Source organism: Bos javanicus, chromosome 10 (genome assembly GCF_032452875.1).
Source record: "Bos javanicus breed banteng chromosome 10, ARS-OSU_banteng_1.0, whole genome shotgun sequence".
NCBI classification, from domain to species: domain Eukaryota; kingdom Metazoa; phylum Chordata; class Mammalia; order Artiodactyla; family Bovidae; genus Bos; species Bos javanicus.
Window position 1 is genome coordinate 35,084,058 of NC_083877.1, and position 12,333 is coordinate 35,096,390.

Genomic DNA, 12,333 nt, shown 5'->3' on the forward strand with positions numbered 1-12,333 from the left:
AAAAATATGCTGGCCTCAGAAAGCCATAGCCTTGGGCTTTACCACCTACACAGAGCTAGGAGACTAGGACTTGGGCTCATGCAAGACAGGATGGAGAAGACCCTTCCCTCTCCTGCTTCATGAAGCTGGATCCCTTAAAAAGGTGCCTCCTCAGTGACAGTGCAGACTAGAAAAATATATCTATCCAAAAGCACAGGATACAAACAAAAAATGTGTCTGTGTCCCTGGAGAAGGAAATGGCAACCCACTCCAGTGTTCTTGCCTGGAGAATCCCAGGGACGGGGGAGCCTCGTGGGCCACTGTCGATGGGGTCGCACAGAGTCAGACACAACTGAAGCGACTTAGCAGCAGCAACAGCAGTTCCAAGTGGGAAACAGTCTTCCCTGAGAATGTGCAACCATGGGGTCATGCTTTATGTGGGTTTGAATTCCAATTAATATTATTCATGAGCTCTGGAATGCTTCAAGATGAAAAATTAGCCAAAAAAAAAAAAAAAAGGTTCATGCCAGTGGTATCTCTGAGCCATTTGGTAGAAGCAAACAGAAACTTGCTCTGGAAGGTACAGCTTCAAATCAGGCTCCATAAATTTTCCAAAATTAAAACTTACAATCCCAAAGTTCAAAAGCCATGAACACATGACCAACAATAAGCAAGAGTCACAATAAACAAAAGAACTTAAGATATTACTATAAAAATCTGATAAAGATTTATGAGTATTAAGATTTAATGAGTATTAAGAAAGAATCCAAATAATACAAAAAGAATAAGATATTCTTTTTAAGAATTCTCCAGGCCAGAATACTGAAGTAGGTAGCCTTTTCCTTCTCCAGGGGATCTTCCCAACCCTGGGATCAAACCCAGGTCTCCCACATTGCAGGTGGATTCTTTATCAGCTGAGCCACAAGGGAAACCCAGAAATATTGGAGTGAGTAGCCTAATCCGCTCCAGTAGATCTTCCCAACCCAGGAATCGAACCAGGGTCTCCTGCATTGCAGGCAGATACGTTACCAACTGAGCTACCAGGGAAGCCCTAATAATAAGCAAGATTCAGAATAAATAAAAGAACTTAAGATATTATTATAAAAAGCTGATAAAGATAAATAGTTCTAATGAGTCTGAAGAAAGAATCCAAATAACACAAAAAGATTAAGATAAATTTGAAAATAAATGACAAAGAACTTCAAGAAATTAAAAATATATCATTAAGATTAAAAATTCAATGGATAGATTAAAGAACAGATTTGACATAGTATTAGAAAGAATTCCAAGAAATATATATTAAAAATTCCCCAGCATGATGCACAGAGAAATAAATGAATTTTTTTTTAATTTTAAGAGACATAAAGAATAGAAGAGAAAGGTTCAAAAGAAATTTTATTGGACTTCCAGGATGTTAAAATAGAAAAAAAAAATGCAGGCAATATTTGAAACATATGAAAATACAGTGGCTAAGAAGTTTTAAAAATAAAAATAAAAAACACATATCCTTACATTGAAGTAGTACTAGTCTTCGGAAACACAAATTAAATAAGTCCATATCTAGGGGAGTAATAATAGATATCAAAAACAAAGGGAAAAAAATAAAGTGGCCAGAGAAAAATATCTAAAATAGACAACCCACACTGGAATGAATAGTGGGCTTACAAAAGCCTTCTCACTGGCAACAAAAGAGGCAAGTATCTAAATGCAAAATACAGAACTCTAAAACTTTCAGAAAAAACAGGAAAAAAATATTTGGGAACTTGGGTTAAACAAAGGATTCTTAGATACAACCAAAAAATACAATTCTCCAAAGAAAAAAAGCATGATGAATTGCACTTAAAATGTTAAATGTTCTTTAAAAGACACAGTTAAAAGAAAGAAAAACCAAGCTACAGACTAGGAGAAAATATTTGCAAATAATATATCTGACAAAAGACTATTTACTTACTATTGACTTTTCAGAGTTCTTTATGTATTCCAGATAGAGTCTTTTGAACATAAACTTTCCAAAAAAAATATGTGAATTGTAAATAAGCACATAAAAACACAACATTATTAGTCATCAGGGAAATTTCATTTGCACCCTCAGTGAGATATTACTTTATACTTATTGTATATATGCAAATATTTACAGCAGCTTTATTCATAATCACCAAAATCTGCAAACTACCCAAATGCTCCTCACCTGGGGAATGAATAAGCAAACTGTGGTTTACCCACACAATGGAACACTGCTAAGCGATAAAAAGATGTGAGTGAACAAGCATCAACATGGATGAGTCTCAGACGCAGTGTGCCAGCAAACAAAAGCCAGACTCAAAAGCTACATTTTTTTTTTTAACTTCATTCATTTGACCTTCTGGAAAAGGAAAAACTAAAGGGACAGAAATCAGATCCAGAGTTTCCAGGGATTAAGAGTAGGAGAGACTATTTATGACAGGCTAGCATGAGGGCATTTTTGAGAGGTAATGATGGAACTGTTCTATATTGTGATTGTGATAAGATCACTCCACACACGTGCCAAACTCAAAATTAAACACCAAAAGAGACTGAATTTCACAGTATGTAAAATGTTTAAATTAGAAGCAAAGAAGTCAATGAGATGCTATGTAAATAGATGGGAAGATTTACTATCATAAAATTAGAAATTCTCTCCAAATTAATCTATAAATTCAAAGCGATTTCAATCAAAACCTCAACAGTATTTTTCAAAGAACTTGAAAACTGTTCTAAAATATAAAAACAACAAAAAGCCAAGTACAGCTAGGACAGTCCTAGAGAAAAATATGATGGGGAGACCGATCTCATCAGATATCAAGAATTATTACAATGCTGTAAGAGTTAACACACAGTAATGATGCAGGATTAGATGAAAAAAACATAAGAGTTAAGCTAGAAACTGTATTTTACAAAGCTGCTTGCAGGCTGGATTCTGGATATGTGTTAGTTTCATCCAATTAGGTGCATCTGCACAAAATTTATACCACAGAAATGAGGTAGAAGCCATCTTGCTAAGCTCCTGATATGCAGCTGGTCTCTTTACTGACTGAGCCACCAAGGAAGCCCTATATTATTGACAAGAAATATCAAAGGCAGTCACCTCTGCATGTCTAGTCACCAGTTTTATGGTTCTGAGAGAAGTGTAGAATATCAGAGGCAGCAACAGCAGCAGCTTTCAGATCTCTGGATTTTGGATACGGTGGTGTGACTGGGCTTCCCTCGTAGCTCAGCAGTACGGAACCTGCCTGCAATGCAGAAGACACAGGAGACCTGGATTTGATCCTTGAGTAGGGAAGATCCCCTGGAGGAGGAAATGGAAAATCCCATGGACAGAGGAGCCTGACAGGCTACGGGCCATGGGGTCACAAAACAGTTGCACGTGACTGAGCATGCACACACAGTGTGATCTGGGAACCAATGATCCAAGAAAAGTCCCCTCTGTGATTTCCTTTTCAGCTGGCCCTCAATTGATTTAGGAACTGAATTTCTTGTATTCAATCTGGAATACATTCTAGGCTGGAAATGCCTAGAATGTTTTCTATTTCCAGCATTAAATCATGATAGACACTCCTCTAAGAGTTTTGTAATGCAGTCTAACCCATAAGTCAAAAGAATACGTGAGAAGGGAGTCATAAAACTGCAAAGAAAATTTTCACCATAAGCTTCAAAATTTTTGTTTCCCACAACCTTAAGACAAATAAACTGCCCCACATCACAGAGAGAAAAAGATTCTTTAAAAAAAAAAAATATTGAATTAGATATTTTGAGAAAAGATAGAAAGACTAATAAAGATAATAAAGGGAGTCACAGCCGGGTAATGTACCTACTAAATATACACCATGTGGTCTTGATCCAGACTCTGTTTTTTAAATTAATGAATCTTTTTCATAGTTAAGAGTCAATGGTGGCATAGTAGATATTGGAATACAAAGCTTTCTTATAAAAAAAGAAAAGTTAACAAATGAGCATTATCAAAGTACAACTATGGAAAATTAAGCCATACTCTATCCTCCCTACCCCCAAAAGAGGGGAAAGTAAAGAAGGAAAGAGTATTTTCACATAAAAAGATCTAAAGTAACAAACAAGAAATCTATGAGTGCTCCCAGAACACACCTTTTAAAGAGGAACCTTAGAAGGGGATGTTAACAACAGCTCTGGTTCACCAATTGCTAGAGATTGAAAGAAGTCGTTTATATCATTTCTAAACAGCAAAGTACCTTGAAGGATGCTGGTTCTGGTGAGAGTACCTCCAAAGAAGCATTTGAACTTCGGCTCCCAGGACGTGTTCTTGAATTTGAGGCTGGTTTTGAAATTTCATCCAAGTTTCCCTTTATAATATCCATTGATATCCTGAAACAAAATTTTAAGCAAGCTGTGACTTGTATGTTTAAATGTTTCATCACTGTTAACATTCAGTTAACTCAGAGCCTTTGTTACAAGGATTATGTTGCTACCAAACTCACAGGACCCTAACTTCATCAAAAGATGTCTATGTCCACGGATCATTACATTTTACATCACTGTAAGTGGAAAAAACATGCTGCCCAGGATGTTAGATTCTGAAAGTGGCTAAAAAAGTGCAGAAGTGAATGCCATTCAGTGGCTTTCTGCATCTCCAAGAGAAACACTTACTGTGTCCTAGGCCTTAGAAGACACTTTCGGAGAACCACACCTCTCAGCCAAGACTCATGCTTCATTGTAATAACTTCCCAAAGCCTCTACTTGCTTTTGGTTTTACTTTCCTTATTCTAACTCAGCCTTCAGCCTGGGCTCCCTCTCAGCTCTGATTTCTCCTCTCTTCCTTGGTACCAAATCTTCATGGAGTACCTGCTGCTGCTGCTGCTGCTGCTGCTGGTAATCACTCTTCTATCAACCCTGCCCTTCTAAGACCCACAACTCTACTTCTGCCCTGAAGCAACAGAGAACTGAACCTACTGTATCTAGCAGAGGACAGACTTTCATTATCTGGATACACATTGCCAATCTCCTTAACTATTTTTCGGGTGACACCATCCAAAGGCCTTATACCAGTCTGGCTGCTCTATTCCCAGGACTGTTTCCTAAAGCAGGAGATATTAGGCAGGGTGGTTTAATCTAATGAGAAAACTTGAGCATTGCCAGCACCTTGATCCTGCCAAACTGTGCCCTTGATCAGGACCATTCCAGATTTGTTCAGTAATGCTGGGGTGGCATACATGCCAAATAAAATGGAAGAAACAGAGAGAATTTCAGAGTTTGCCTTCTCAATACTTAGCTTTACATATGTGTGACTGGATATCTTCCAACAAATCCTTTCCTAAATTCCTACTGGTTATGAATCAAACCATTTCTCTCATAAGAGAATAAAGGCAACTGCCTCTGGCCCAGCAAGTGAAACAATGTCCTTTTCTTACCCTACAAAATGACTCATCTATCTTTCTCTTTTTGAACAGGGAAGGCAGAGTCCAAGAAAGTTCCGGACACAGGAGGAAGCCCAAACATGAACAACCCCATGCTCCTCCAAGGCACACAGAGGGATAATATGATTTAGCTCCCAACCATTCAATGTACCGAGGCGTCAAGGACCAGTAGGTCAACTCTTTCCATCTCACCAAATGAAAAAGGCATTGATCTCAACATTATTCAACTCTGTAAAAGGGTTTTTGGCTCACTCAGGAAGGCACTGACATTATTATTGTGGGATGACGGATCACCCTGGCCCGTCACATCACAATCAAAAAGCGTAAGTCACTGAAAGGCCAAATGTCTTGTAATGCCCTAAGCAGCCTGTCAAGGGAGACTTATTGCAGTGCACAGAGGGAGCAATGAGATGGAAGCCTGTGCAGAGCCCGTATAATACACGTCAATAAGGGGAGGGGCACAGGGAACCACCAATGGCATGGACCAGCTAAGAGGCTCCAGAAATCTCTCCATTTGCTTTAGAAATAGGTCTGTTCTTTTATGTTTGCTCCTGAAAATCATAAATAAAACACACTTCCCAGGATGGGTAGGGATATAACTAACAATCTTATGATTTGGCCACCTAGAAAAAAGTACGGATAAAGGGCAGTGAATTAGGAACTTAGAGATGTATCTGAGTGTATTAGAAAACAATCTCAGTAGCCACAGAGAAATCCCACAAGAAAAATAAAGCATTGTGCAAGAAAGCAAACAATCAAATGATAATTAAATACTTTTAATTATATAAGCACTGAATATTGATTTAACCAAATACTGTGCCTTAATTATATTGAGTGTATGTGAGAAGGAGTATGTAAAAGGAAATGTATAAAAAATCTAACCTGTCAAAATAGGAAATCAAAGAGAATATCCAAAACTTGACAAATCTAAACAATAGTTAAACAAGCATAATGTTTACAAGTTCAAGATATTTGTCCCTGAAGGATGTGACATTTTTTTCCACTGTAAATATTATACTGTATTTTGACATATTTTACTATATTACTTTATTAAAAGTTTTTTTGCCTTCTCCTTTAAATTCCTTAATAATAAATAAATATAAAATATGAAATCTCCAAGGGACTGGAAGGAAACATACATCTAATTTACATAATAATGAGGTTTTTTGTTGTTTAGTTGCTAAGTCCTATCCGACTCTTTTGAAACCCCATGGACTACAGCTGCCAGGTTCCTCTGTCCATGGGATTTCCCAGGCAAGAATCATGGGGTGGGTTGCTATTTTCTTCTCCAGGGGATCTTCCCCACCCAGGGATCAAACCCACGTCTCCTACTCGGCAGGAGTGGCTCAGACCACTGAGCCACCTGGGAAGGCACTTTACCACAGGTTCAGTAGTAAAGAATCCGCCTGCCAATGCAGGAGACACAGGTTCCATCCCTGGGCTGGGAAGATCCTCTGAGGGAGGAAACAGCAACCCACGCCAGTATTCTTGGCTGGAGAATCCCATGGACAGAGGAGACTGGTGGGCTATCAGACTCAACTGAGCATGCACGAAAACACCTGGGAAGCCCAAAAATGAGGTTAGTGACTTACCAAGCAGGACATCAAGAGCATAAGTCAAAAAATAAGAGACTAATAGATGTGATCACATAACACTGACTGCTCTTGAGTATCAAACCAAAAAGAAAAAAAAAAACTCTAAATTAAAAGATAGATGAGAAACTGGAGGAAATATATGCAATATAGATAATATACAAAAGATTAATACATTTACATATTTAAAGAGCTCTTATCAACAAGGAAAAGAAGCATTCCAATAGAAAACTGGCAAAGGGCATAGACAAGAAAGGAAGGCAGGAAGCAGGAAGGAAGCAAATCAATATCCTGTTTAAAAAACAAGACCAATTTCTCTAATTAAAGAAATATACAGAGAGGGACCTGAAGGATGATCACAAATCAAAGAAGTAACAATGGTGGGTTCTGGACTAGCAGGTTCATGGGTGTTCTTGTGTCTTCTTTTACCTTTTGCTTATCTCTACTTGCTGGTTTTCTAGTATTTTAAATTCATAATTAAAGAATTTATTTATTGTAGTAAATTTTCTGGAATACATTAAAGTCTATTCAAAAATAAATAAAAATCACCCAGTATTCATCACCCTGAGCTAAACACTGCTGGCACATTTCTTTTCCATTTTTGCTTTTCATATTTTTTCAACAAAATTGAATCCATGTATTTCTCACTTAACATTAAGTGATCAGCATTTTCTTATTACATTAAAGATAGTTCTAAAATAGAATACTATTCAGTTCTTGATATTCCATTAAACAAAAGGATATATGACCAGATTCTAACTTGCAATAAATCACTGTTAAGAGGTACAAAGTTTTCCTAACATTCATTTCAAGTGAGATTAAACTTTTTCATATAGGCTTGTGAGAAATGCAACCACCATGAATGATTTAAAACCAAAATGGGGACACTGGGCCAATGTAATTTGATGTTTTGGGATGAATGAAAGAATAAAAAGAAAATTAATCCTCCTCTGTTTAGTTACAGTGAATAGCCAGCCTTTTTAAAAAGTTGAATTACATTTATTTTCATGATTTTAATGTTTAAAAACTATTTGTGGTGTTTTTTCTTAACTTTCTATATTTGTTTATTATGTAAGAAATATTTGCCTATGAGAGGGGAAAAAAGGCAAATAATATAGAACAATATAAAAGTTTTTCAAGTTCAACTTACCCTCATCCCAAGAAACACAGTTGATAGATTTTTGTAGGTCTTACTTTTTTAGGCATATGCAAACTTTCTATCCTGTAACTACCTACTCCTACCCAACACAAACACACACAAATGGCATGGTACTTCACAACTTGCTTTTTCACACTTTATGCATTTCAGAGACTTTTCTGTAGCACCACACACAAATACATTTCATGCTTTCAAATCATGGCATAGTACTCTATTGCATAGATGTAGCATTTTAAAAATCAGTTTCATTTAGCCTATATGGAAGATTTGCTATAAAAAGCAAAACAAAAATTTACTCAAAATTGATCACAAGCCTAAAAGAAAAACTCAAAACTATAAACTTTCTATAAAATATGTGTGATTGTGGGCTAGGCAAAGATGTCTTAGATACAACATCAGAAAGTGAAAAGAAAGTGAAGTCTCTCAGTCGTGTCCGACTCTGCGACCCCATGGACTGTAGCCCACCAGGCTTCTCCATCCATGGAATTTTCCAGGCATGAGTACTGGAGTGGGTTGCCATTTCCTTCTCCAAAGGATCTTCCCGACCCAGGGATTAAACCCAGGTCTCTCGCGTGGCAGGCAGACGCTTTACCATCAGCCACCAGGGAATCCCTTGGCAGACAACATCAGAAGTATGATTCATAAAAGAAAACACTGATAAATTGGAATGTATCAAAGTTTAAAACTTCCACTCTTCAAACAACACTACTGAAAAGGAAAACAAAAGTCAAATATTGGAAGAAAATATTTGCAAAACACATAGCTGACAAAGGACTTACATCTTGAATATATAAAGAAGTATCAGGACTCAATAATAAGAAAGATTTGAGCAGACACATCACCAAAGATGTATAGATAGCAAGCTAGCATAAGAAGATGGTCAATATCATTAAGCCATGGGAAAAATTCAAATTAAAACCATAATGAGATACTGCTACACATTCAAATGGTGAAAATTACTTTTTTAAGAAACTAACAATACCAAGTGTTGACAAAGTTGAAGCAATTGGAACTTTCATATATTGCTGATGAGAATACAAAAATACAAAATGGGATAGCAGCGTTGCAGAACCACTTGCCACTTTCTTACAGTGTTTAACATACACTTACCTTACGACTCCACAATCTTACACTTGGATATTCACCCAAGAAATGAACATTTGTAATCACACAGAAATCTGCACATAAAGGTTTATAGCAACTCCATTAACAACTGCCCCAAACTAGGAACAATCCAAATGTCCCTCAACTAGACAATGAATAAGCAACTGCGGTACAGCCATACAATGGAACATTGCTCAGCAGTATAAGAAAACAAACTACTGACATAAAACTTAGGCAAATCTCAACTATATACCGCTAAGTTGAAAGAGGCCAGATTCAAAAGTCTCCATAGTATTTGTTTCCAATTATATGACTTCTAGAATAGAGAAAACTATAGGGACAGACGGAGAAGGCAATGGCACCCCACTCCAGTACTCCTGCCTGGAAATCCCATGGACGGAGGAGCCTGGTGGGCTGCAGTCCATGGGGTTGCTAAGAGTCGACACGACTGAGCGACTTCACTTTCACTTTTTACTTTCATGCATTGGAGAAGGAAATGGCAACCCACTCCAGTGTTCTTGCCTGGAGAATCCCAGGGACGGGGGAGCCTAGTGGGCTGCTGTCTATGGGGTCACACAGAGTCGGACATGACTGAAGTGACTTAGCAGCAGCAGCAGCAGCAGCATAGGGACAGAAAATGGATGACTGGGCATAAGGAAGGGTTAACTACATAAACCGGTATAAGGGGATTTCTGGGAGAATGACGCAAGTGTTTTGTATCTTGACTGTGATGGTAATTACATAAACACAAACTGTATGCGTTTGTCAAAACTCACAGAACTGCAATATTAAAAGGGTAAATTTTACGGTATGTAAAGAATACCTCAATTTTAAGTTAACCTCTTTGTACAAATTTTTGCTTAGTTATGTTTATATGTCCAGAATATAAAATTGAATTGCTAAGTCAAAACAAAATTGCAATACGACCCAGAAATCCCACTCCTGGGCATATACCCAGACAAAATTATAATTCAAAAGGATACATGCACCCCTATGCTCATAGCAGCACTATTTACAATAGCCAAGACATGGAAACAACCTAAATCTGTCCATCAACAGATGGACATCAACAGATGTCCATCAACAGAAGAGGCAAGGAAAAAGTGAAAATGAAGTCGCTCAGTCGTGTCTGACTCTTTGTGACCCCACGGACTGCAGCCTACCAGGCTTTTCCGTCCATGGGATTTTCCAGGCAAGAGTACTGGAGTAGGTTACCATTTCCTTCTCCAGGGGATATTCCCGACCCAGGGATTGAACCCAGGTCTCCCGCACTGCAGGCAGATGCTTTACCCTCTGAGCCACCAGGGAAGCCCAAAGACGTGGTACATATATACAATTATTTAGCCCATTAAATACATTATTCAGCCGTTAAAAAGAATGAAATAGCACCATTTGCAGCAACATGGATAGACTTAGAGATTATCATACTAAGCAAAGTCAGTCAGAAAGAGAAAGACAAATACCATATCACTTATATGAGGAATTTAGTACAACACAAATGAATATACATAAAACAGAAACAGACTCACAGATACAGAGAACAGACTTGTGGTTGCCAAGGGGGAGGGGAGAGAGGAGAGGGGAGGAATGGGAGTTTGGGATTAGCAGAGGCAACATATTAAAAATAGGATGAATAAACAACGTCCTACTGTATAGCCAGGAAACTATATTCAATATCCTGTGACAAACCATAATGGAAAAGAATATGAAAAAGAATATACATATATATATATGTATGTATAACTGAGTCACTGCTATACAGAAGATATTAACATTGTATATCAACTACACTTCAATAAATTTTTTTAAATTGTTGAGTCAAAGAACACTTGGATTTCAAATTTTGGTAAACTACCAAATTGTCCTACAACAAAACTGTACCAGATTACATTACTACCAACAGGGTATGCTGAGATGAAGGCGTCTGTTTCCCCATCAGGGCCAATCTGATTATGTCAAAGCTTTTCACCTTTGTCAATCTGGTACATGTCAAGAAGTATCTATGAGTTACATTTCTTTAATCACCAAAGAAGTTGTCTCTAGTCAAATGTTTACTGCCCACCTTTTTTTTTTATTCCTGTGAAATACCTATTTGCATCCTTTGTCACTTATAGACTATTTTAAATGGCTGGTAATTAATTTGTAACACAAGTTCTAGATCTTATGGGCTACGACAGTGGGAGTCCTTGGTACTAGGTCTTACGGTCAGGAACGTTTGCTACAGTGTCCAGGAAATCCTGGCACAGCCTTCGAGGAGACTGAAGCTTCTCCGAGGTCAGACCCACAGCTCCCTCCCAGGACTCCGGGCCGGCCCCCCGCTGACACCGTCCGCCCATCCCCAGCCCAGCAGCCAGATGGGACTCCGCTCCACTCTGACTGGATTTTAGTCCGGCGACAGAGCTCCGCTGCTAATCTGTGCGGTCCCTCACCTTCTGGGCGAAAACCAGTGTCCAGTCGTCAGAGCATTGACACTCAGCGTCACCCACTGTCCCCCGAAAGGGAGGGGTCTTTTCCCGCCACCGCAGTTTCTCTTTCTCTACAGGTGGAAGAAGCGGCGGGTCCTAAGCCCTCTTGCCTCTCAGAACGCCGTTCCCTTGGCAACCAGAAGCGGACGCTTCCAGTCTCGCGATAGGAGAAAAGGACAGTACCATCTAGAAACAAGACATGGGAGCCCAAGAACGGCTGGGGCACAACCTGACGAAACCCTGAGACCTGAGGAACCTCTACTGTCTCCTCTGTCTTCTGGGCGGACGGCGGAGGGTGTGGAATGGTTTGTTCGTATTTAGGTTGAACTCGGAACGAGGATGTATGGATGTTTGTATGCCTCTGTCCTCACTATTAATATGATGCTCTACAGGTCAGCTTATCCTCTCCGAGTTCAGTTTGCTTCTCCGTAAAATGGGGTAATAATGATTGCTTCCTCACAACATTGTTGTGCGCTCAAAAACATAATGTTCTGTGAAGTTCTTAGTAAATGTTGGATGGCATGTAAATAAAAAATAGTAATTTTGCCCAGATTGGACCACAATCCAAAGAAGGGAATAATTGCTATTTGCACTTTCTTTCTTTTGTGATTCTAAATTCTAAGCGCATGAAG

General features: G+C 38.5%; 1 protein-coding gene across 1 annotated transcript in view; it reads right to left on the reverse strand.

Annotated features, from left to right (window-relative positions):
* FSIP1 (fibrous sheath interacting protein 1) overlaps positions 1–11,841 on the reverse strand; it is a 209,435-nt gene extending 197,594 nt beyond the window's left edge. Inside the window, exons 1-2 of the mRNA XM_061430723.1 lie at positions 11,666–11,841; positions 4,200–4,332 (exon numbers count right to left, since the gene is read on the reverse strand). Coding sequence (XP_061286707.1) covers positions 4,200–4,325 — 126 coding nt within the window. The 5' untranslated portion in view covers positions 4,326–4,332; positions 11,666–11,841. The remainder of the gene's footprint in view (positions 1–4,199; positions 4,333–11,665) is intronic.
* Between the last annotated feature and the right edge of the window lie 492 nt (positions 11,842–12,333).